Source organism: Salvelinus sp. IW2-2015, linkage group LG10 (assembly GCF_002910315.2).
Source record: "Salvelinus sp. IW2-2015 linkage group LG10, ASM291031v2, whole genome shotgun sequence".
In the NCBI taxonomy this organism is placed as follows: domain Eukaryota; kingdom Metazoa; phylum Chordata; class Actinopteri; order Salmoniformes; family Salmonidae; genus Salvelinus; species Salvelinus sp. IW2-2015.
Window position 1 is genome coordinate 6,552,022 of NC_036850.1, and position 25,225 is coordinate 6,577,246.

The 25,225-nt window shown below is 42.3% G+C and overlaps 1 protein-coding gene across 6 annotated transcripts in view; it reads left to right on the plus strand.

The window, feature by feature from the left end:
- The window catches only part of LOC111969216 (activating molecule in BECN1-regulated autophagy protein 1B), a 101,648-nt gene that overhangs the window by 16,508 nt on the left and 59,915 nt on the right, over nucleotides 1–25,225 (plus strand). For 4 of the 6 annotated variants that reach the window (XM_023995213.1, XM_023995215.1, XM_023995214.1 and 1 more), the window contains exons 8-11: nucleotides 3,583–3,669; nucleotides 14,611–14,793; nucleotides 19,251–19,331; nucleotides 20,212–20,315. In XM_023995213.1, the coding sequence (XP_023850981.1) occupies nucleotides 3,583–3,669; nucleotides 14,611–14,793; nucleotides 19,251–19,331; nucleotides 20,212–20,315 (455 nt within the window). The remainder of the gene's footprint in view (nucleotides 1–3,582; nucleotides 3,670–14,610; nucleotides 14,794–19,250; nucleotides 19,332–20,211; nucleotides 20,316–25,225) is intronic. The other 2 variants (XM_023995216.1, XM_023995218.1) reach the window with 1 other exon arrangement.

Here is a 25,225-nt window from a genome sequence, read left to right on the forward strand (position 1 = left end):
AGCACAGGAGTGATGGTTGCTGAAAATGTGCCTCTGTACGCCTATGTAGATATTCCATTACAAATCAGCCGTTTCCAGCTACAATAGTCATTTACAGCATTAACAATGTCTACACTGTATTTCTGATCAATTTGATGTTATTTTAATGGACAAAAAATGTTATTTTCTTTCAAAAACAAGGACATTTCTAAGTGACCCCAAACCTTTGAACGGTAGTGTATATATAATTATGTTTGTGGATGAATTTACTTCTGTTGGATGGCTTTTATGAATAGCATTCAAAAAGCCTACAAAAGAGCTTTCTATTGGCTGATTCTAATACTTTCCAAGTGGGGAATTCAGACCTCATCTTTCTACATGTTTCCATGTCAGAAATGTCAGAGTTGTATTGAACGCAGAATTACCCCCAATCTCCAAGCAGAGACGCATTGGGTCCCATTTTTAGAGTCTTTGGTATGACTCGGCCAGGGATCGGATTCCCAACCTTCCAATCAAAGGGCGGAGACAAGCTAATTTGTGATGGACTTGTGGAAGATGGGCTGTCTCCATGTTGCTCCTCAGTGTTCCACTTGGTGGCAGTATGGTACTGACTAGATATTTAGAGATGATTGCCAGGACAGCTCTGCCTCTCCTGTGGCAACTACCATTGACAACTTACTAGTTTCTAGAATAGGCATACTTAGACATAGGCTAGCCTCTTAGGATTAGTTAGGGAATTAGCATAGGTATTAGCTGTGAATTTTATTCCCACAAAGTAGGAGGATATGATGTGCTCAGCACAACATGTCTGATTGAGCAGTGGCAGCTCAGTATAAAAGTATGGCATCTATTTTACATAGGCTTAGAAGGTCATTTGCMTGACGACTCAAACTGAATTCTTCCGCTGCCCTATTGTTCGCCACATAGTTCAGTCGTTTGTGCTGACGTCAAAATGATGTGTGTGTTGTACAAAACAAAGTCATCAGCGATTGGATAATCTAAAACCAATCCGTGTATCAAAGACAATGACACATGAACTTTACCCACGTGTGTTCTGGCTCTGGCCCAACCCATCCGTTTCTGGGACCAATCAGATGGTCGAGAATGGATTTTCATTCTACAAATCATCGGGAAGGTACTCAGATCCAGACAGATCCAGGCATAGCATTTGGCTGGAGCAAAGAGTTTGCTTAGCCAGGCAAGAAAGTAATGCCTATTCTCGTGAAAACTGAAATGGAAAAAGTTAAATAACCTAATATTTGCATAACATTTTGCTACAGTCATTGAAAACACACACGGTCATAGTTTTTTCACCCTCTCTCATTTTCCGTCTTGCATCAATCCCAATCCATCCCCTGTGCCCTGGAAGGCTGCAATTAGCCTCTGTTTCAAGGGCAGGGTCGTGAACTTTAACAATGTGAAGTTACCCGTCCTGCCCAACCCCTCATTATCTAGCCTAATGCTGGGGCTTGTTGCATGGAGAGCTCTCCAGTAGTCCGAGGGTGTTGCTCTACTTTGTCTGACACGAGGCCAAAGCATTGGGTCTAATCTGTAGGCTGTCAAGAAGTGTCTGGAAAGCAAATGACCAAACTGAAGTTTGGTTCTCTGTTTTGTTCACATCTCTTTTAGATTCCAGTCTATCTCATAGACTCACAGCTGCAGGTCACCCTAAATGGAATATGTTCAAGGTTTTATGTGACTATAATAATGATGTTAGAGCTTCAGGCTACTTTGTGTTGTCTAGCCAAGCTGGGCACAATGGCTCAATGGGTTCTTTCTTTTGTGTCCACATTCTGAAGTTACCTCATTTGGGAAAAGCATTGATGTAGCAGATTTAAAAGTGATTTAACAAAATGAATAGGCCTAGGCTTATATTGGGCTGTATTATTTATTGCAGTAATTGCTTTTTCAAGGAGAGGTGTTGGCTACTGTATTCTAAGACATTTTCTGACTTGTTTTGAGCCCAAATGACTAGAGCAGTTGAGGTATACATTTATAAAAAAAGTTCTAATCTAACAATGACATATTTAGGGATTTTTTTGCTTACCTTAAAGCCTCTGAAGTATAAAGGCCATGGTTTTATTAGTTGTCTCACCATCCTCTATAGAAATGGCATTCAAGTCCTGGATCAGTGAAAGACTGGACCAATTTAATGGGTTGTTACACAGGGCTGTGACATTTCAGATCACTATTTTTTTACTTGATGTGCTGTCGATAATGAGCAAATGAACGTCCCTTAGGACTTTAATGATACTTTTTAATTGACCAAAATGATGGTTAAAAAGACTCTGCTCCAAGACGAAGATGTAGATAAATGTGAATCTCAAGGAAGGGAATGCTTTGAGTTATTCCGGTAATTTGGCCATTGTAGTCCTCACAGTAATGAGCACGTTGTTTTGTGACTTTGGGGTAAGGATTAAAGCAGGAGGATGGGAACTGCATGTTCAGTCTCATTAACATGTCAGCCACACTGTATATTATTCTAAATGGTTTCAATGTTGACACTGTTGGGCTAGCGGGCTGGCCAGTCACTTGAAATAGTCTGCACTGCAYATGTGCTGTTTTAAAACAAGTTTTGAATCCAACAATTAAAAATGTAGCATTCTAAATCTGAATAAATGATTGCCGCACTTCCATATTTGGATTAATAGACTGTCTATTTCGGAGTTGCTTTTTGTCTTTGTCTTATGGGTCCCAAAAATGTCAAATTCAAGATTTGAAATTGTCACGTGGTGTCTCTCCTTTGCCACACACACGTCCCTGAGCTTCTCTATATTCACCTTTAACACCATGCTGACTTCAAAATGTTAGTTTTGTCAGGAATCTGACTCTATTTCAAGCGTTTCAGATGAATGGCCTGAAAAACATAACCTAAAGCCAATCTTTCTCTGAAACATCCAGTTTCATCCAAAAATAAGAGCTAGAGCTAATGAGAGCTGAATGCAAGTCGTGAATTGAAATGTAGCCATTTTTCATGGTCTTTGCATCGTCTGGCAACATTCCTAGTGTGGGAATACTGGGTCTCGATAAAGGTTCAGAACGTCGTCAGATGTTTTATTGGCATTATCAAGTATAATAGATTGGACTGTAGTGCATTGACTCCCATCCTAAATCTAACCTCCAAATCACCTGTCCCTGGACTCTGGTGGTTATTTTTTCAATTTAATTTCGTATTTTTTTATTTTATTTAACCAGGCAAGTCAGTTAAGAACAAATTATTATTTACAATGACGACCTAGGAATAGTGGGTTAACTATTATCAAGAATTAAAAAGAGCTAGGAGACATTCGTATCCATTGGTTGTCACCCAAAAAGAAGCACCTGATATGTAGGGTCTCTATGGTGTGTTTGTGTTAATTGTGGAGGTATCCATTCTCTTAATTATACCTCTGAAAAGTAGCGAGATAGGAGAGAAACATTGTTTGGTTGCATCAGTCACAGAAATGGCTCATTTTTTTCACTGGAAAGCAGTTTAGACTAGTTGGTGATAATGAATATGGAAATGATTTGGGCTCATCATTAAACAACAACATGTACAATAGCTTTGTTGGTGGTGTTTTCCTTACACCTAACCATCCCTTTTGCTCTGTTTCTCTTTCATAGGAGACTTTTGGAGTCATCTCATATGTCGCAGTCTCGGTATGACATATCTGGCTCCCGGGACCATCCCATTTATCCAGATCCTGCCAGGTGAGTCTTGTGGCAAGTGGTCAGGGCTATTGATGATTTACTTGTAATATGTAATTCATAAGAATATATWTTTTTTAACCAGCCAAGCATACTAGATTAGCATGTAGCATTCATTACAAGAACCAACAATAAATAGCCACTTCAATAAGTCAAACACATTGGTGTCAAACATACAGTTGATTTTCCCTCGGGTGGTTTGAGTAAAAATAAGTAAATAAAATAACATGACTAAAACCAAATAGAAACTCTGCAGAAATTATATTGGACCTACATTYATACAGTCTCTTCACTCTGTCCTCTGTCTAACAATCACCAAACACATAAGGGAGACACAGTGTGTATCGACAATTTCAAAAACAATGGATAGGGCACAATTTATGGCAAATTTTGATGGCAAGGAAGTATGACACATTTTCAGTTCGGCCCTACGGAACTCGGTGTAGTGCTCGAACAGGTGCAGACAAGCCAGCAAACAAATGGCAAATGTTTCCAATGTAAACATCATTTCACTAGCCTCGTAGAGAACTAGGCTTCCCTAATCCGGAAGCCTGGTGAAGTCTGGCCTAAATTAGCTAAACGGGGATGGAGACCTGGTCTAAAACCAATCAAATGCCTTGCTTGGGCGGATCTTAAGACACAGCACTCCTTCAACAGTCATGCGGGGGAGGGTCCTTGGAATGTAACATGAAACAAAAATGTAGCCGCTGGATGCCAGCGGACCATTCAAACTGTTTACGGCTAATACAAAATTCTTCAGACCTCCAAAGAATGCATGACAAGGTTTTTGGAGTAATGCATACGCGAGACTACCATTTCTCCAACCTGTGCACACTTGTCTCTGTGTGGTTCTCGGGCGACAGTATGTGATAGCATTGAACATTATATACTGTGAGACGAACTAGACAGTATCGCCTCAAGCATATGATGCTCACGTTAAGTATTGTCAAAGGTCACTGCCCTCAACATCTGCCAGTAGTCAAGCTGTGTGGCATATATTGACTTATTCTAATGCATGCAGTTCTTTGAAATACATTATCACTGCTATAAATGGAATTGGACATGGTCGTCGTCAAATATAAGGTGCATTCGGAAAATATTCAGACCGCTTGACTTTTTCTACATTTCGTTGCAATATAGCCTTATTCTAAAATTGTATCATTGTTTTTTTCCCCTCATCAATCTACACACAATACCCCATAATGACAAAGCAAAAACAGGTTTTTAGACATTTTTGCAAATGTATTAGAACTATAAAACTGAAATATCACATTTGCAGAAGTATTCAGACCCTTTACTCAGTACTTTGTTGAAGCACCTTTGGCAGCTGTTACAGCCTTGAGTCTTCTTGGGTATGACGCTACAAGCTTGGAACACCTGTATTTGGGGATTTTTTCACATTCTTCTCTGCAGATCCTCTCAAGCTCTGTTAGGTTGGATTGGGAGCGTTGCATAGCTTTTTCAGATCTCTCCAAAGGTGTTCGATCGGGTTCAAGGACATTTAGAGACTTGTCCCGAAGCCACTCATGGGTTACTTGGCTGTGTGCTTAGGGTTGTTGTCCTGTTGGAAGGTGAACCTTCGCTCCAGTCTGAGGTCCTGAGCGCTCTGGAGCAGGTTTTCATCAAGGATCTCTCTGTACTTTGCTCCGTTCATCTTTACCTCAATCCTGACTAGTCTCCCAGTCCCGTCTGCTGAAAAACATCCCCACAGCATGATGCTGCCACCACCATGCTTCACCGTAGGGATGGTGCCAGGTTTCCTCCAGACGTGACCCTTGGCATTCAGGCCAAAGAATTAAATCTTGGTTTCATCAGACCAGAGATGTTTCTCATGGTCAGAGTCCTTTAGGGGCCATTTGAAAAACTCCAAGCGAGCTATTGTGTGCCTTTTACTGAGGAGTGGCTTCCGTCTGGCCACTCTACCATATAGGCCTGATTGGTGGAGTGCTGCAGAGATGGTTGTCCTTCTGGAAGGTTCTTCAATCTCCACAGAGGAACTCTGGAGCTCTGTCAGTGACCTTCGGGTTCTTGATCACCTCCCTGACCAAGGCCCTTCTACCCCTACTGCTCAGGTTGGCCGGGCAGCCAGCTCTAAGAAGAGTCTTGGTGGTTCCAAACTTCTTCTATTTAAAAATTATGGAGGCCACTTTGTTCTTGGGGACCTTCAATGCTGCTGACATTTTTTGGTACCCTTCCCCAGATCTGTGCCTCAACACAATCCTGTCTCAGAGCTCTACGGACAATTCCTTCGACCTTATGGCTTGGTTTTTGCTCTGACATGCACTGTCAACTGTGGGACCTTTTATATAGACAGGTGTGCAATCGCCATCACACTGCACACTGCCGTATCCCTTCTGGACAAGAGGAATAACTATGTAAGAATGCTGTTCATTGACTACAGCTCAGCATTCAACACCATAGTACCCTCCAAGCTCATCATTAAGCTTGAGGCCCTYGGTCTCAACCCCGCCCTCTGCAATTGGGTCCAGAACTTCCCGATGGGCCGCTCCCAAGTGGTGAAGGTAGGAAACAACATCTCCACTTTGCTGATCCTCAACACTGGGGCTCTACAAGGGTGGGTGCTCAGCCCCCTCCTGTACTCCCTGTTCACCCAAGCACACCTCAAACTCAATCATCAAGTTTCCCGATGACACAACAGTAGTAGGCTTGATTACCAACAATGACGAGACAGCCTACAGGGAGGAGGTGAGGGCTCTCAGAGTGTGATGTCAGGAAAATAACCTCTCACTCAACGTCAATAAAACAAAGGAGATGATCGTGGTCTTCAGGAAACAGCAGAGGGAGCACCCCCCTATCCACATCGACGGGACAGCAATAGAGAAGGTGGAAAGTTTTAAGTTCCTCGGAGTACATATCACTGACAAACTGAAATGGTCCACCCACAAAGATCGTGTGGTGAAGAAGGCGCAACACCGCCTCTTCAACCTCAGGAGGCTGAAGAAATTTGGCTTGTCACCTAAAACCCTCACAAACTTTTACAGATGCACAATTGAGAGCATCCTGTCGGGCTGTATCACTGCCTGGTATGACAAGTGCACAGCCCACAACCGCAGGGCTCTCCAGGGCTCTCCAGAGGCTGAAAAGCAGCTATCTCAAGGCCATCAGACTGTTAAATAGCCATCACTAGCACAGAGGCTACTGCCTACATACAGACTTTAAATCATTGGCCACTTTAATAAATGGATCACTAGTCACTTTAATAATGCCACTTTAATAATGTTTACATATCTTGTATTACTCATCTCATGTATATATTGTATTCTATACTATCTATTGCATCTTAGCGTATGCCGCTCTGTCATTGTTCATCCATATATTTATATTTATATATTCTTATTACATTCCTTTACTTAGATTTGTGTGTATTAGGTATCTGTTGTGGAATTATTAGATAGTACTTGTTAGATGTTTTTATTTTTTTGCACTGTCGGAACTAGAAGCACAAGCATTTCGCTACACTCGAAATAACATCTGCTAACCATGTGTATGTGACCAATAAAATGTGATTTGTGTGCCTTTCCAAATCATGTCCAATCAATTGAATTTACCACAGGTGGACTCCAATCAAGTTGTTGTAAAATCTCAAGGATGATGAATGGAAACAGGATGCACATGAGCTCAATTTCAAGTCTCATAGGACAGGGTCTGAGTACTTGTGTAAATAAGCAATTTCTGTTTTTAGTTTGAATAAATTTCACTTTGTTATTATGGGGTATTGTGTGTAAATTTCTGAGGATTTAAAATGTTTTTTAATTCATTTTAGAATAAGGCTGTAGCGAAACAAAATGTGGAACAAGTCAAAGGATCTGAATACTTTCCGATTGCACTGTAAATGGAAATAGAACATGGTCTTTTCATGGTAATACATTTTCATACATTGCAGGCCTAGACAACATGTTTCCTGGACCTCTGAGTGAAGTGGTGACGTTATCACTATCTATCTGTTTCCTACCTTTCTAACACTGTCTTGCTGAAGAGTGATGAATTGCGCTGAGCCTGGAGATTCTCAATTTAGTTTCTTGGATTGACTGCCAGCAGAGTGCCGAGGTGGTAATCTTGTGAGGTTGAGAGTAAGGCCTAGTCCTCTCAATAAAAACACATTCATCTAGGGACAGAGCTGCTCTGCTTAGGAACCAAGGTGCAATATTGAAAATCAATGTGTGGCCCAGAGCAGGGACATAATGATCAGTACAACCAACTTTTGGGAGAGAGTGGACACTTGACAATTGGCTCCTCACTCTCTGTCGTCATTTTCTTTGACCTGTGATATTGAAGGCTTAACACCCTTTCTAGTGGTGAGGATAGCACTGACACTTCCCTCCCACCTCGTTATTCTCTCCCATTTATTTATTGTAACTTTATTTAGGAAAGGGCGGAGTGCCATTAAAACCAACGCGCATGACAAACACTTACACAACCATAGGAGCATAGAAAATAGAAAATACAATCATAAAAAAACAACCACATTTCTCAGTGAAGAGTTCCTCAGCCAACAATCAGAATTTCCCAAAAGTTAAAAGGCGTGTAGACTGAATGTAAGGATCCGTTAAAGGTTTTCTAATTTTAAAATCCAAATCTAGTTCCTCTTCCATTTTTAATATCATCAAACATTTAAGAGTAAGAAGTAGCCTCGGCCTATCTGCAAGAGTAACAGTTACACATAGTTCCCACTTGAAGACATTTCCTATATGTTCTGACCATGAACATTTTCTTACATGCTGGCAACCATCCAATACAATGCATTGAGACCGCTGAAAAAACAGAATTGCGCCCGAGGGGATTGCTGCCGTTTTTACGGGCTCCTAACCAATTGTGTTTTTCCGCTTTGTTTGCAACTTATTTTGTACATAATGTTGCTGCTCCCGGCTCTTATGACCGAAAAGAGCATCTGGATATCAGAACAGCAATTACTCACCTTGAACTGAATGAAGCTTTTTCATTTAATGAGTGTGATGCGAAGGATATAATGCTGCTCCCAGATAAGTCCCAAATCCCCTTCATTCGCATTAAGAAAATAAGGAAATACAGGGGGTGGAGATCAGGGTGCCTTGTGAGAATTCGTCGACGAGTGGGTAACCCGCCTCTACCATCCCTTTTATTGGCCAATGTGCAATCACTGGAGAATAAACTGCATGAGGTCCGTTCGAGACTATCCTAGCAACGGGACATTAAACTGAAATATCTTATGTTTCACCGAGTCATGGCTGAAAGATGACATGGATAATATACAGCTGGCTGGGTTTTCCGTGCATCGGCAGGACAGAACAGCTACGTCCGGTAAGACGAGGGGTGGGGGTGTGTGTCTATTTGTCAATAACAGCTGGTGCGTGRTTATTATTAAGGTAGTCTCGAGGTATTGCTCGCCTGAGGTAGAGTACCCCATGATAAGCTGTAGACCACACTATGTACCAAGAGAATTCTCATCTATATTATTCGTAGCCGTCTATTTACCACCACAAACCGACGCTGGCACTAAGACCGCACTCAACGAGTTGTATAAGGCCATAAGCAAACAAGAAAATACTCATCCATAAGCGACACTCCTAGTGGCCGGGGACTTTATTGCAGGCAAACTTAAATCCTTTTTACCTAATTTCTACCAGCATGTTAAATGTGCAACCAGAGGGAAAAAAACTCTAGACACCTTTACTCTACACAAAGAGATGCATATACAGTTCTGCTTCTCCCTCCATTTGGAAGATCTGACCATAATTCTATCCTCCCGATTGCTGCTTACAAGCAAAAACTAAAGCAGGGAGTACCAGTGACTCGATCAATACGGAAGTGGTCAGATGAAGCAGATGCTATGCTACAGGACTGTTTTGCTAGCACAGACTGGAATATGTTCCGGGATTCATCAATAAGTGCATCGCTGACATCGTCCCCACAGTGACCGTACGTACATATCCCAACCAGAAGCCATGGATTACAGGCAACATCCGCACCAAGCTAAAGGCTAGATCTGCCGCTTTCAAGGAGCGGGACACAAAACCTGACGCTTATAAGAAATCCCGCTATGCCCTCAGACAAACCATCAAACAGGCAAAGCATCAATACAGGACTAAGATTGAATCAACTACACCGCCTCTGACACTCGTCGGATATGGTAGGGCTTGCAAACTATTAGGGAATACAAAGGGAAACCCAGCCGCGAACTTTCCAGTGACGCGAGCCTACCAGATGGGCTAAATGCCTTTTTATGCTTGCTTCGAAGCAAGCAACACTGAAGCATGCATGAATGAGAGCACCAGCTGTTCCGGACAACTGTGTGATCACGCTCTCCGTAGCCAATATGAGCAAGATCTTTAATCATATCAACATTCACAAGGCCGAGGGGCCAGACGGATTACCAAGACATGTACTTGCATGCGCGGACCAACTGGCAAGTGTCTTCATTGACATTTTCAACCTCTCCCTGACCGAGTCTGTAATTACCTACATGTTTCAAGCAGACCACCATAGTCCCTGTGCACAAGAAAGCGAAGGTAACCTGCCTAAATGGCTATGGCCCCGTAGCACTCACGTCGGTAGCCATGAAGTGCTTTGAAAGGCTAGTCATGGCTCACATCAACACCATCATCCCGGAAACACTAGACCAACTCCAATTCGCATACCGTTGAAACAGATCYACAGATGACACAATCTCAATCGCACTCCACACTGCTCTTTCCCACCTGGACAAAAGGAACACCTATGTGAGAATGCTGTTTGACTACAGCTCAGCATTCAGCACCATAGTGCCCACAATGCTCATCACTAAGCTAAGGACCCTGGGACTAAAGCCTTCCCTGTGCAACTGGATCCTGGAAGGGCCGCCCCCAGGTGGTAAGGGTAGGCAACAACACATCTGCCACGCTGATCCTCAACACGGGGGCCCATCAGGGGTGTGTGCTTAGTCCCCTCCTGTACTCCCTGTTCACCCATGACTGCATGGCCAAGCACGACTCCAACATTAAGTTTGCTGACGACGTAACGGTGGTAGGCATGATCACCGACAATGATGAGACAGCCTATAGGGAGGTGGCAGTGTGGTGCCAGGACAACAACCTTTCCCTCAACGTGAGCAAGGCAAAGGAGCTGATCGTGGACTACAGGAAAAGGAGGGCCGAACACGCGSCCATTCTCATCGACGGGGCTGTAGTGGAGCAGGTCGAGAGTTTGAAGTTCCTTGGTGTCCACATCACCAAACGCACCAAGAAAGTYGTGAAGAGGACAACCCCTTTTCCTCCTCAGGAGACAGATTTGGCATGGGTCCCCAGATCACTGCTACTATGCTGCTACTCGCTGTTTATTATCTATGCATAGTCACTTTACCCCTACATACATGTACAAATTACCTTGACTAACCTGTACCCCCACACACTGACTTGGTACCGGTACCCCCCCCATTATTGTTATTTGTTATTTTTTGTACTTTTTTTACTGTAGTTTATTTATTAAATATTTTCTTAACCAACAAAGCAGTTAAGAAAATAGAGTGAAGTAATCATTTCACAATAAGATCTATACCTGTTGTATTCGGCGCATGTGACAAAATAAAATTCGATTTGATTTGAGTATCTGAGGTGAAAATGGGTCTTTATATGGCCAGTTCCTAGAAAGCCTTTTCTAGGGAATCAACTCAAATAATTTCCCGTTGAACATTGTGAGAAAGCTAGTGGAACTTTGTAGGTGCCTTGTCATTTGTAATTTGCCTGTATAGCTTGCAGCCAGGAAAGAACTACATTAAGAGTAGATAGTGTCCATAATCTAATCATCTCTGCTGTTAACCTGTTTCAGAGCTTGACAGTGTCGTTGATAGCGTTCCCTCGTGGGCAGACCTCATAGATATTCATGTCCGCTGCTGTTCCTTCTCACCTCTGGTGTGCTGGACCCTCCATAGAAAAGAACACGATGCACCCTCCTACCTTCTCTTCCCAGCGCATTCTAAACTCCAGAGTTGAAATATCCACTTATCAAAAGATGTTGTCCTGTAATGGAACCTGCCTCCTTTTATTTTGGCCATTGTGAGAAGGTTTGACCCCTGTCACGTCAGATTCATAAAGCTTCAGTGGAATTGATGGCAGATGTGGCAAACTCATTAGTAGAGTCAGTTTAGGATCACTTTTAATACTTGCCAGGTGTTGATTTATTTCCCCGTACTTGTTTTAGTTTCCAATCCAGTATTTTGCATTGTAATCCAATTGCTGACCCTCTGGGCATATTGGTTACATGATTGAATGTCCATGCAATAACTTTTTGATTAATGTTACTCAGGATTTTCCAGCTGTTCAAGTAATTGTGCAGGCAGATAAACTCATTTGTGACATGAACAGCTCTGCAGGGATTGCATAGCAGGCTACACTATAACTTCAAAAAAGCATGATCTTAATATCGAAGTCTTGCAAGCTCCTTGAGCCCTTGTAAAACAATCAATGGGAAAGCTAGACCGAGGTGTGCATACAACTTGACTTGTGATAATTGCATGGATGGATCTTGCTTTTGAAAAACCCGAAACCCTAATCTTCTCCTAGTTATGTCATTTGGATGGATTTATCTATTTATGTTTGTGGAGTGTCAACATTGACTGTCCCAGACCTCCTTGTCTGCTGTCAGCAGCACAAACTAACATATTTACTTTACTGATTTAGCTATGTCTCTGCCTTCACCTCTTCTGACTCTTGAGCTTTGTTTACTCAAACCAACACGTTGGTTTCAATCTAAACACTCTAGTCTGTGGCCCTAGCCCAGTTTAGGCTATTTACAGTATCTAACATCCATTTTCCTCTTAGTCGGTACTCTGACTAGGCTGTAGATATACCATAGACGCTTTCAGATTCTAAAACAATTTCTACACAATGTTCTCAGCTTAGCGAAGCCTGATGAAGACAATTTATAGTTTAGTATTTACACTGAACAAAAATCTAAATGCAATTTCAAAGATTTTACTGAGTTACATTTCATATAAGAAAATCTGTCAATTTAAATACATTCAGTAGGCCCTAATCTATGGATTTCACATGACTGGGAATACATACATGCATCTGTATACCTTAATTTAAAAAAAGGTACGGGCGTGGATCAGAAAACCAGTCAGTACCTGGTGTGACCACCATTTTGCCTCATGCAGCGCGACACGTCTCCTTCGCATAGAGTTGATCAGGATGTTGATTGTGGCCTGTGGAATGTTGACCCACTCCTCTTCAATGGCTGTGCGAAGTTGCTGCATATTGTCTGGAACTGGAACACGTGGTCGTACACGTCGATCCATAGCATCCCAAACATGCCATGGAAGAACTTGGTCATTTTCAGCTTCCAGGAATTCTGTACAGGTCCTTGCGACATGTGACCGCGCATTATGCTGAAACATGAGGTGATGGCGGCAGATGAATGGCACAACAATGGGCCTCAGAATCTCATCATGGTATCTCTGTGCATTTTATATTGCCATTGATAAAATGCAATTATGTTTGTTGTCCGTAGCTTATGCCTGCCCATACCATAACCACACCACCAACATGGGGCACTCTGTTCCCGTTCACAACGATGACATCAGCGAACCGCTCACCCACACAACGCCATGTTGCCATCTGCCGTCTGCCCGGTACAGTTGAAACCGGGTTTCACCCATCGAGCACACTCCAGCGTGGCCATCGAAGGTGAACATTTGCCCACTGAAGTGGGTTACGATGCTGAAGTTCAGTCTGGTCAAGGCCCTGGTGAGGACGACGAGCACGCAGATGAGCTTCCCTGAGACGGTTTCTGACATTTTGTGCAGAAATTGTTCGGTTGTGCAAACCCACAGTTTCATCAGCTGTCCGGGTGATGATTCTGCAGGTGAAAGGTCCCTGGCTGGCGTGGTTACATGTGGTCTGCGGTTGTGAGGCCGGTTGGACGTACTGCCAAATTCTYTAAAACAATGTTGGAGGTAGCTTATGGTAGAGAAATTAACGTTRACATTAAATTCTCCGGCAACAGCTCTGGTGGACATTCCTGCAGTCAGCATGCCAATTGCACACTCCCTCAAAACATGAGACGCCTGTGGCATTGAATGCTCACTAACAGGGATGTAAACAAATGTGTGCACAAAATTTGAGAGAAATAAGCTTTTTGTGCGTATGGAAAATGTCTGGGATCTTTTATTTTCAGCTCATGAAACATGGGACCAACATGTTGCATTTATATGTTTTTATTCTWTGTATATATAAAAAAAAAACTGTCAAGAATGCTTTAATTGCAGACATATACACTGAGTGTACAAAACATTAGGAACATGTCACAGACTGACCAGGTGAATCACTTGATGTCACTTAAATCAGTGTAGATGAAGGGGAGGAGACCGGTTAAATATGATTCTTTTTAAGCCTTGAGACATGGATTATATACGTGCAATTCAGAGGGTAAATAGGCCATCAGTTTCCCATCCCTGGTCTATAGTCTTCCAATGTGGTGTAACTCACTGGATCTCAGCTTAGTGTTTATTCAGCTCTGTTTACATGGGGAGCACTCTGTGTTCAGTTAGCTTCTGAGCTGCCCTTCCTGTGTAGGTTTAGTGCTGTGGTACCAGAGTGCAGCTCAAGGCTTATCCACTTGGATCAGTCAGTAATTGAACCACATTGTAACTATGGCCCTGAGAGTTGAAGCATGAAAGAGAGGGAAATGTACTTTCTTTTTTTTAAAGAAGAAGCCTGCTCCATCTTTACCGTTTGTTGGGCTCTGACAATACATGGTCTTGGGTTTGTTCAGGTTTTTCTGGTATTAGCACTGCTTTCTGCCTGGTTTGCTCGTTTTTATTYATCACTTCAAAAATAATACATATCTACACAGTACATACAAAAAAAACGTGACTGGGATAGCACAATAAAGTCAGATTTCTATTGTCTATTCCTCCTGGGTTATCTGATCACCATTGCTTTTASTKGTGTGTCCTTGCTGTGTTCATAGGTTGTCACCTGCTGCATATTACGCCCAGCGGATGATTCAGTACTTATCTCGGCGGGACAGCATTCGCCAACGATCACTGCGCTACCAGAGCCGACTGCGGCCTCTCTCATCCACCTCGGATAGCCCAGGAAGCAACTCCTCCCCCTCCGTTGAGAACAACGAGGCGGACTTTGAGGAGTTTGAGTGAGTCGTCTTCAACCTACAACATCCAATGCCTTTTTGTATCCCTTGACACTTGTTTATGAAGACATTTACGGAACACATTATGATGAAACATCCTATAATTGTCAAGAGCTTTGGAAATTTATTCCACAAGAAGCACTATTAATGGAATTATTTGCATGAAACCATACCATAGCGGAATGCTGTGCTTTTCTGTCCCCAGAGGGGAGGCACCATTGCCAATGGGTGAGATAAATTAATTCCCTCCATTATGTCTCCACACACCCTCTGTATGATCTGGAATGCATAATGACTGTCTAACAAAGCAGCAGCAGAAAAACCCTCCTACCAAAATAACTTGCATATCGAATGCCTGATGCGTGGCTCTCAAAGGTTGAATTTGTGATGGTGCAGAGAGATGGTGTTGCTTGCAGGACCATGATCCTCCAGGGTCAGTGATTTGTAACATTCAATGCTCCCAGGACTTATTTGAGGGCATCAGTCTTCTCGGGCCTCTGCAGACTTTGTACTGTAGCATCTTTGGCTGAATGAGGTCAAAGGAATTCCCCTGGTGCTATTCCTCTCCAGCAATTAAGGACATATTATTTATAATGATAAGAACTGTTTGTCAGAATGAACAACTAAGTTATTCGTCGCTCTATCAACTATTTTAGAATGCCTTTTATTGTCCTTTGGGTTGGATTCCGAGTCACAGGAAACCAGCTGGGACATTTTCCTGGAGCATGTAAACGGTCCAGTGTTGCTAGTTATAACTGGGTCATTGCATGGTGTGGCGTCAGCTCCACATCAGTGGAGACAGTGTCTGTTCTCTTCAGACAAGATTAGACATGTGCTGCCACCCTCTCGTTCATTATTGAACCTGATGGGATTCAGGGAATTATAACAAGACAACATCCCCTTATCCCCCATTCTAGATTTAGGCTTCTGCTAGCCAATTGTTTTATGATTGGTGTGGATCAGAAAACTTTGTAGCCATAGTGAGTGCAATTAACAGTATGGGGTATGGCTCCATGCATCACAGACACAACGTTGTTGTTAGTTGAAGTGAGAGGGGGGTCTCAGATTTCTGGGGGTATGACGTTTCTCAACTCTCAGTAATGAGCGATTGGCACGTCTTAAAAAACAAAGTTTGCGATACAGTAAGTCTTTGAGATGTGGAGCCTCGTGCACGTTGGCCATTTTGCTGCTAGTACCGCTGGAAAGTTTTTAGGACATTCAATCTACAGTTAGATTGAGCAATTACACGGCTAACTATGAGACATATTTACAGTTAGCGATATAGCTAATGTGTTTTGTTTTCCACTTGGCGAATTAGCCCCAAATGAATTAGCCTACGTAGACAAGTGGATCTCTATTGAACGAAAAAAATCGGGAGGAGTCTGGAGCCCTATTGTGACAGTGAAATATAGCAACAGTCTATTTTCCTCAATAAAGCACCGCGGATGGCTTTATAAGATTATCATTTTTTCAATAGCGCTGGTGCGACCAGCACTGTCTGAGCGGGGTCTTTCTGGAGCAGGATGATACAGGTGATTTWAAAAAATAATTTAAAAAACAATTCTTAACACAATACACACTATTGATAGGTGTTTTGTTTGATTTTTCACAAAATCAAATATTTTAACGTGCAGAATAACTGAGGACAAATTTTCACTTTTTCTTTAAACTGGTCTTGTGCCAGTTGCACAATGAAAAGACATGGCCTTTATAGCCAGGAAAACCCTATGGCGCTTTTGGAATGATGTTAAGAATTCACTCACTGTAATGGAACCAGCAAACAGTGAAAGTAAACCTAGATTACAGTGCTGTGAAAACATGCAGTAGCAGGCTCAGACTATAGATGAATCGGAATTATGCTCCCCTTGAGAACTGCACAGAACGACAACGCTTGGTATTTTAAAGGGGTGTACTGAGGAAATCATTTTAGAGCTGTAGCCTAATTCTCTTCCAAACCCTCGACCTGTTTCGTAACATGCTGATCCGAGAGAGAGGAGAGAGCAGCGGTGACACTGTGGCCTGTTTCCACGGAAAGCAGCTATCRCTAGGCCATTTCTTAGCTCTCCTTTCTTCTCATCTCCTTTCCTAAAGGAATTGTGGATTCATCAAAATGATTTAGTTTTCTTCGCTTGCGAAGAATGAGGCTGGACATTTATTCAACTTACTTATGGGTGCACCTTGTCCCCATTTTTTGTTTGTAGTTTTAGAGATGAAAATGTCATATCACGATTATAGTGACCAAAATTATCACGGGTATCAGTATTATCGCGGTATTGTTAAAATGTGCTGGAAATGTTCAGAAAGTACTGATGCACGCACTGAAATCATTTCACCAAGTTTTATATTGAAAACCAACAAACAACAAATAAAATGAGCAGCACTATGCATGTTTTGTGTGCATAAACATTAAAATAATAACATTAAAGATGACACCATGTGGCCATGAGAGTTAAAAGTTTCCCTAGTGCAGGTTTTAATGAACACAACCTTAAGTAAGCAAATCAAAGGTGCATGTAAAAGCAACACAAGTAAAGCAATGTGCATGTAAGAACAATACAACCATATGTAAACACATCCAATGTGCAGGTGTTGACATTAAAATAACACAAAATATGTAAACAAATCAAATGAACAGCACTGATTGTATGTCCATTCTCTCCTTCATAAAGAAATCAGGTGCTGCTGGCCTAACATCCTGTATGGATGCATCTTTGTTCATTGAAATGAAATGTAAAATGTAAAAATGTCAGCATATTTACTTTGTCAGGTTTAAGTAGTGATCTGCGTGGGGAGACGATGTGCCCGCTGGCACTGCATGTTCTGCAGACAGGGTGACCATCTTCGATTAAGTTTCCCTCAACACTCTTGCAAAACCCAAAATACGACCACACTTCAGATTTGGTCCTCTTAGAAGGCTGAAAAATCTCCCGAGCGCCGTCACTGCCTTCCGCCATGTTTTCACACAAAACAAAACCCACGTGGCATGCTGCGCCTGCGTCAGACTGTTGCTAACTTTGGTTGATGCTTGACAGTATTTACCGTGAGTTTTTCAAACCGCGGTAATCGAGCACAGTTTTAATGACAATAAAAATTTGAAACGTTAATATCAACCGGCGGGATTTTACCGTGGTTTATCATGAAACCGGTAACCGTTTCATCCCTAGTCTGTTTGCAAGTTTATGAAGTCCTCCTCGACCAGGTAACTATTACATTATGTACTGGACATTTATAACATGGCCCGCAAAATAGGTTTACTTTAGACTTGAGCGTCATACATAGAATGAAGTTATACGGCCAGTCAGCCACAGAGTATCATTACAGTGGGGAGCAAACAACATTTTGCCGGTATTAAAATACAGTTCTGGGTGACTGATGTGAGATGGGGCATCTTCAAAGCCAAAATATGACCTCACCAATTTGGTTCATGAATTATTCCGCCAACCTGACTGCCCGACTTAGAAATTCATTGCTGAGGGTATATGAGTGTTGGCACATTTCATATCAGTTATTGAAATGTATATTTATGGAAGCATGTCTATTTCCGGCCTGCTTTCCGATTAGAGTACTTTCAGAGGCTCCGCGTTCGTTGGGTTTTCTCACTCTCGCGTCCTTCACATTGTCTCAGTTTTCAAGAAGTGTAAAGCAAATTCTGAATTTGAAACGTCCAGTGGATCACACAGAAGCCGCGTCCTCTCAGCTGATACTCTACTCTGATGGAAATATGATGCATATTTAACTCCTCCTGGGGTCGGCGAATAAATTACAGCAACCAATGTTCCTGTAATGGCACAGTCTTCCTTTGCAAGGTCAGATATTTACATTGGAGTCATTTTAGCAGATGCTCTTATTCAGAGCGACAAACAGGAGCCATTAGGGTTACGCGCCTTGGTCAAGGGCACGTCGACAGATTTTTCACCTAGTCTGCTCAGGGATCTGAACGAGCTACCTTTCGGTTACTGGCCCAACGGTCTTTAACCGCTAGGCTACATGCCGTTCTGGTTCTATACAGTGTCTCCTTGGCCTGGAAATATTTAGCCTTTGTTTTTCCTCCTTTGAATGTGTCCAGATTAGATTATACTGTGTTGTGAAAAGGGGCCCACTTACTAGCAGTTTTTCAAACCTGTTAATGGAGAAACATTGGAGCCATAAATAGCCATCTTTATGCATTGCATCATTTTCAAACTTTTGCGAATCTTCTCTGGAGTTTCTGTTTGGCTGCTTGGTTTTTGAGGCTGCTGGATGATCACAACCAGTACTGCAACTTTCTCCCTTTGGTCTGGGGCTCAAGCTCAAGCCAATAATAAGTTAGGCTAACATCAAACTTTTAAGTGAGCCTGCACTATATAGTGAGTCCAGCTACTCACAGGTCTCTCAGTTAAGCTCAGTTAAGAGGGTTTTCATTTTTCTTTGTATGTGTTTGTCTGTTATCTCCCTCTCTGTCCGTCTGTCTGTCTTCACAGGGATAACGGTGATCGCGCCAGACACAGGGCTCCGCGCAACGCTCGTATGTCTGCCCCCTCGCTTGGCAGATTTGTTCCCCGGTGGGTGGCCCTGATATGATTAATTGATTGATTGTTTTATTGGGAAAAAGGTGCACGGAGTACAACCCAAGGGATAACACGTTAAAGCGATTCCACTGGTTTCCCTGATGGAATACACACAATGCAGAGCAAACAAACAAAAACAGCCATCCCTACAATAAAAAAACAGCATCACACAGCATACAGTAAATACTGTAAATACATAACAACAAAAAAAGAAAAGAAACAGAAAAACAAAAACATAAAATAGTCAACCTATTCAAGCTCATCATTTGTCCTCCTGGACTCTGAATACATTGTACTTATTGGCTCTTCATATTCCAATGGATGTTTTTTGGCCAATGATATGAGCAGCCAATGACATAACGGGACTCTGTGTCCCGAGGATTAGTATACAGGAAATGTTTTACATATTCTCCAACTTTTGCTAAAGTTTGATTTGAATCGGTCTACCCAAAACCAGGGGTGAGCATTAGCACAATCATACAGCACAATTTTTAAATTATTTATTTGAACCTTTATTTAACTAGGCAAGTCAGTTAAAAACAAATTCTTATTTTCAATGACGGCCTAGGAACAGTGGGTTAACTGCCTTGTTCAGGGGCAGAACGACAGATTTTTACCTTGTCAGCTCGGGGGATTCGATCTTGCAACCTTTTGGTTACTAGTCCAACTCTCTAAACACTAGGCTACCCTCATCAGTTTGTGCAACARTGTAGAGTCGGGTAAGGCTTTTATAAAAACTTACCTGTGCTTTTTAGTCCCTTATTACGCGACAGAGATGGTCTCCAATTTTCTCATATCTTAATTATGGGGTGAGTAAACTCTGTCAGTTGTTGTGTGATTTCTATATAACGTGATGCTTCTCTCTTTCTTCAAGGAGGTTCCTACTGCCTGAGTATCTGCCATATGCTGGCATCTTCCACCATGAGAGGGGCCAGCCTGGCCTGGCCACCCATTCTTCTGTCAACAGGGTCCTAGCAGGTAGGCAGAGTTATCCCTCATGTTTTCATCTTGTGTTTCTGTTTTGGAAACTAGGCTGCTAGCAGAGCTGGCATTCCAGTAATATTACAGATCACGTTGGTGCTTTAGGATCTGGCTGCCCACACAATGTACCATTTTCGGGATGGATGAGCAGTTCAGCCACTCATGAGTGTTAGTGCAGCAGCACAGGTAAGTGTTTGCGAAGAGGGCCTCTGCGTAATGACTGCCCTGTGCTCTCCACCCACGCTTTTGGAGCAAAATCCACATGCTCCAGTGGTATCGATGTGGACGTTGCAGATAATGAATTCGTCCACGAGAGCGCTTCAGAACCTCTTTTTTTYCCCCTGCCCGCCCACACTCTTGCAAACATGCTGGAACGCCCACACCAGCCCCAAAGAGCGAACTTATCAAACTACCCCCCCCCCCGACATGATTCGTGTGTCAAAATGTGAGTTTCTCTGAAGTCCCGTCTCAAGCATGCTTTTGCATTATGAATGGTTTCTGACTCCTCATACCCAAAGGTAGAACGCGTTCACAGGTCATGTCAAACCAAGCCAAATAGTCCCGCTCACCTTTTGCTTCCGTTGGCTGACAATGACCGATAGTCACAGTGAGACATTAGAGGAGAGTGCTGCGGTGGCTGCACGGTGTTGTTTCTCATTGTACTGTATCACCGTCATTGTGTGTGTCTTGCCCACCGCTGAAACCTCCTACGCACACCAAATGTTTTACAATTAGTGTTTCCTTTCAACTTCAATGAAAAATTCTTACATTTGTGTGTGTGTGTATGTGTGTGTGTGTGTGTGTGACGTCTGTGTGTGTGTGTGTGTGACGTCTAGTTAATAAAACAGAGAAATTACATCAGGGTTTTATGCCTGTTGAGTCAGGAGAGACGTTCTCCGCCCAGCCCTCCATTTGCTTCCTACGCTGATTGCTGTGCCACCTGTGTTGGTGATGGTTTGTAATGTTGCTCTTGAAATGCCACAGCAGTGCACGCAGTGTTTAAGTTTAAATTACCTTTCACAGCCATTCAGCATAGCTCGTTCATAGATGGCCTAGTCTTCTTTTGTTTTTGCTGTGTAAATGTAGTGAAAATTGAGAACTGGCTTTGTCACCAGCAGAGGACAGTAATGACCATATGCTTGTATATGTGTATGAGCCTTTATGTAAGAGATATAAATGCAAATCTTTAATCATTCCAAAAATAAATAATGCTGGTGCACATTTATATAACTGCCAGTTATCTTTTTTCAATGGAAGGGTTTTGTCTTTTAGGGGTTCACTGTTCATTTTTGTGATACAAAAAGTGCATTTTAAACATTTAAACATTTAACTTTTAATTGAAACATTTAAACTTGCATAAAGACATGAGGTACAGTGCACACGTCATTCAGAGTTTAAGAGACAATTGAGCAGCTAAACCGGGTCGAGGCTATGTCCCTTCTCATCTTGGTGGCCAATCAGTGTCTGAGCAGAAAGAGAATTTGTAAATGGAGAAGGTGACCTGCGATGACATCTCATTGTCACCCCAAAGGTCAGGAGAGAAGGGAACAGATAGGGTGATATTATCTGCTCAGACTGTAACCCAGAGTGAACCCACTGCAATTACCAATCCCAGTGGAGAAGGACCATGGAGAAGGACAATAATGGAGTGGACAGAGAGGGTTGTTGGTTCAGGCAGCACACAAAATGGAAATTATCTGATAGAACACAGACAATGGTTGTTCAGAATATTTTGGCTCAGTTCCCCACTATTTTCATTGTACCAGTAAATCATACATCATTAATCCATATTTCTATCTAAGGACATTAACTGAACTTAGTAGTATCTACCATCTCCTATCTTTGTCCAACGTTCTTTATTTTATTAACACCATATGTTCGATGCCAGCGACTTATATGATATTAACCAAGAGCACACCAAGTAGCAAGTACTGTATTGTATTGCATGACTATAGAGAAGCTACTTTTATTTCTGCTCTATCTCCCTTTGCTCTATCTCCCTCCCCCCCTGGGGTTTTCTACTTTTGACTGGGCTGGTGGCAGATGTCAGCTTTTCACCCCTCTGTGCATTGACATGTTGGTCGAGGCATCTGTATATCAGTTCACAGATATGCCAGCAACATCGAAATTGCTGGAACTGATGACACCCTTACACAAAGGCCCTCAACCGTACAGCTTTTAATGCATAACACACAGTACTTCAGATCTGTACTCTTCTATTTCCGTGGCTGCTACTTCAGTGTCTCTGTTTTTCTAGGATCTCTTTCCCTATTGTGTGAAAGTTCTTCCCTTTCAATAAATCCATGGCAAAGTAAGGGTTTCATGTCAAAACAGAACGTACCATAAAGGGAGCAGTTCAGAACCATTGAGGACATACAGTGTTTTAAATCACACGTATGCTAATCTTGTCGTGCATTATCCTTTTTTCACTCTGCTTTTTTTCAATAAAGGGTTATTCCACTTGTGACGTTGACTAAAAACATTCTGGATTTGTGGTTTCTTTGCCAGTTCCCATTGCTCAGATACTTTGCAATATAATCTTACATTTTGTGATAATGTGAGATTTTGTTTAATGGATGAGTTGGCAACAGGGCCAATGGCATCTAAGTCGAATCCAATTTTATTGGTCACATACACATATTTATCAGATGTTATTGTGGGTGTAGCGAAATGCGTGTGTTCCTAGCTCCAACAGTGCAGTAATATCAAACAATTCAGAACAATACACACGTAAAATAATGGAATTAGGAAATATATAAAATATTAGGACGAGCAATGTCGGAGTGGCATTGACTAAAATACAGTAGAATAGAATACAGTATATACATATGAGATGAGTACAGCTGCATGTAAACATTATTAAAGTGACTGGTGTTCCATTATTAAAGTGACCAGTCATTCTATGCATATAGGGCAGCAGCCTCTAAGGTGCAGGGTTGAGTAACCGGGTGGTAGCCGGTTAGTGATGGCTATTTATTGGCTGCTCTTATATTTTAGGGAATTAAAAGCGCAATGTCGTCAGCAATAGGGCAGTGGATTTAGCCCAGAGCTTGTATTCTCATCATTGAGTAATGTACACTACATTAACCAGAGGTCAAACCATTGGCATGTGTATGATGCAATATAGAATGGTTTGTGCTTTAATCCATACTGTTTTAATTCAATATTTAGTATCGGTCTGTAAGTGCGTGTTCAGATGTGAGAGTACCTGGAGGCATGCTGTATCAGTGAGACAGGAAGTCTTAATTAAGGCAGCTAGCTCTAAGACAGTCCGTCGGTCATGTTAGCTCTTTCCCAGAAGTTGAACAGCAAAGGCCCAATGTTCCTTTCCCCCCACTTGGGCTTTGTCTTGGGACTACTGCCAAACAAAAAATATGAGCTTCAGGGAAATCACACGTTCAGCCAAGTGGAGAGAGGATATGCCAGGTGTGTTTTATTATGTGACGCTCCGGGTCTCTGACATACTGTGAAAAGAGGGGCTTGTCACTCTCTTGTCACTTTGCCCTGCTTCAGTCCCCTATAACCTCATTCACCTTCGGTCTGATCAGTCACTTTCTCTCACTCGGTTTGCCTTCTCTTCACCCCCACACTGTGTCTACTTCACCCCTCTTCGCTCTCCTCCAACCCTCCATTGTTGTCTTTCCTGCTTATCCCTACGCTTTTTTTCTCATCAGTCACTCCATCCTAAATCCACCTGTCCTCCAAAGTAAATCTCTTGAGCTTAACTCGTATAAGGAGCTACTTCCTTGCTGATGTATAGAAGAAAGCAATTCCCTCCTTTTAAGGTTCACCCTTTGAATAAGTCATATAATTTATTCTCATGTACCTTGGAATTTGCAGCAGCAGCTCCCATGCTGATTACAGGTGGGAGGGTTGAGAACAGCATTATACATGTTAAAGATGTACACGAGCAAGTCCCAAACTGATGTGTGTACAGTGTACGGCTTCCTCATTTCCAACATCTCTTCCTGATCACTGCTTCAATTGTTTTTCTGATCAAGTTATTTTCTTTAGCTGTGCAATTGAATACCCTATGTCAAGTCAGGGATGGGAAACTGGCGACCTCTCCCCCCTTTTTGTAGGCCCGCGGATTAATTCCTCACCGCCACGTTTGAGAGTTGGTATGTAGACCCGCGAAACACTGCTGCCCCTCATCGGGAGTTCAGATTTTTTGTGGCCCCCCCATCCCCATCCCAAGTTGCCCATCCCTGTTCAAAGTACACCATCACCCAGTTGGCTCAGGCAGTGTCAAACCAATATAAGTCTGTCAGTCTTCTCCATGTATTTTGTATTGGGAAAGCTGTTGAATATGCAATGCCTGCATTTTGTTAGCCCTCCAGAAATCTGTGTGTTTAGGCTATCCCCCAAAGCCCAATGGAAAACCCGAGCCGTAGAAGTTTCCTGTTGAAATGTATTAGTGAAGAGTAAACCAAACTGTTAACATTTTCATATAAAATTGAGTTTTTGTCATTTGCATTTTTCAAATGTATTTGCTCTTCAAAATAACAAAGACAAGATGAGTTACTGTAAATGGTTTGAATCAAAGCGTCCCGGCTGGGGATAATGAGTGCATGAGTGGCTGTATTAGAATATCTTAGCGGGTCCTGACTCAGTAATGCAGTAGTCTCTCTTTATAGACGAGAGGGCGACAACCTTTTATCTCCAGTAGGGGAGCTCTCTTGGAGGCATTTGATGCTGTGGTTGATGGACACTCAGACAGAAAAGTCTAGTGGTTTTAGTGCCTGCCAACATCATGCCCGTCATTAATACAGTTGAATTTGGAAGTTTACATACACTTTGGTTGGAGTCATTAAAACTCATTTTTCAACCACTCCACAAACTATAGTTTTGGCAAGTCGGTTGGGACATCTACTTTGTGCATGACACAAGTAATTTTTCCAACGATT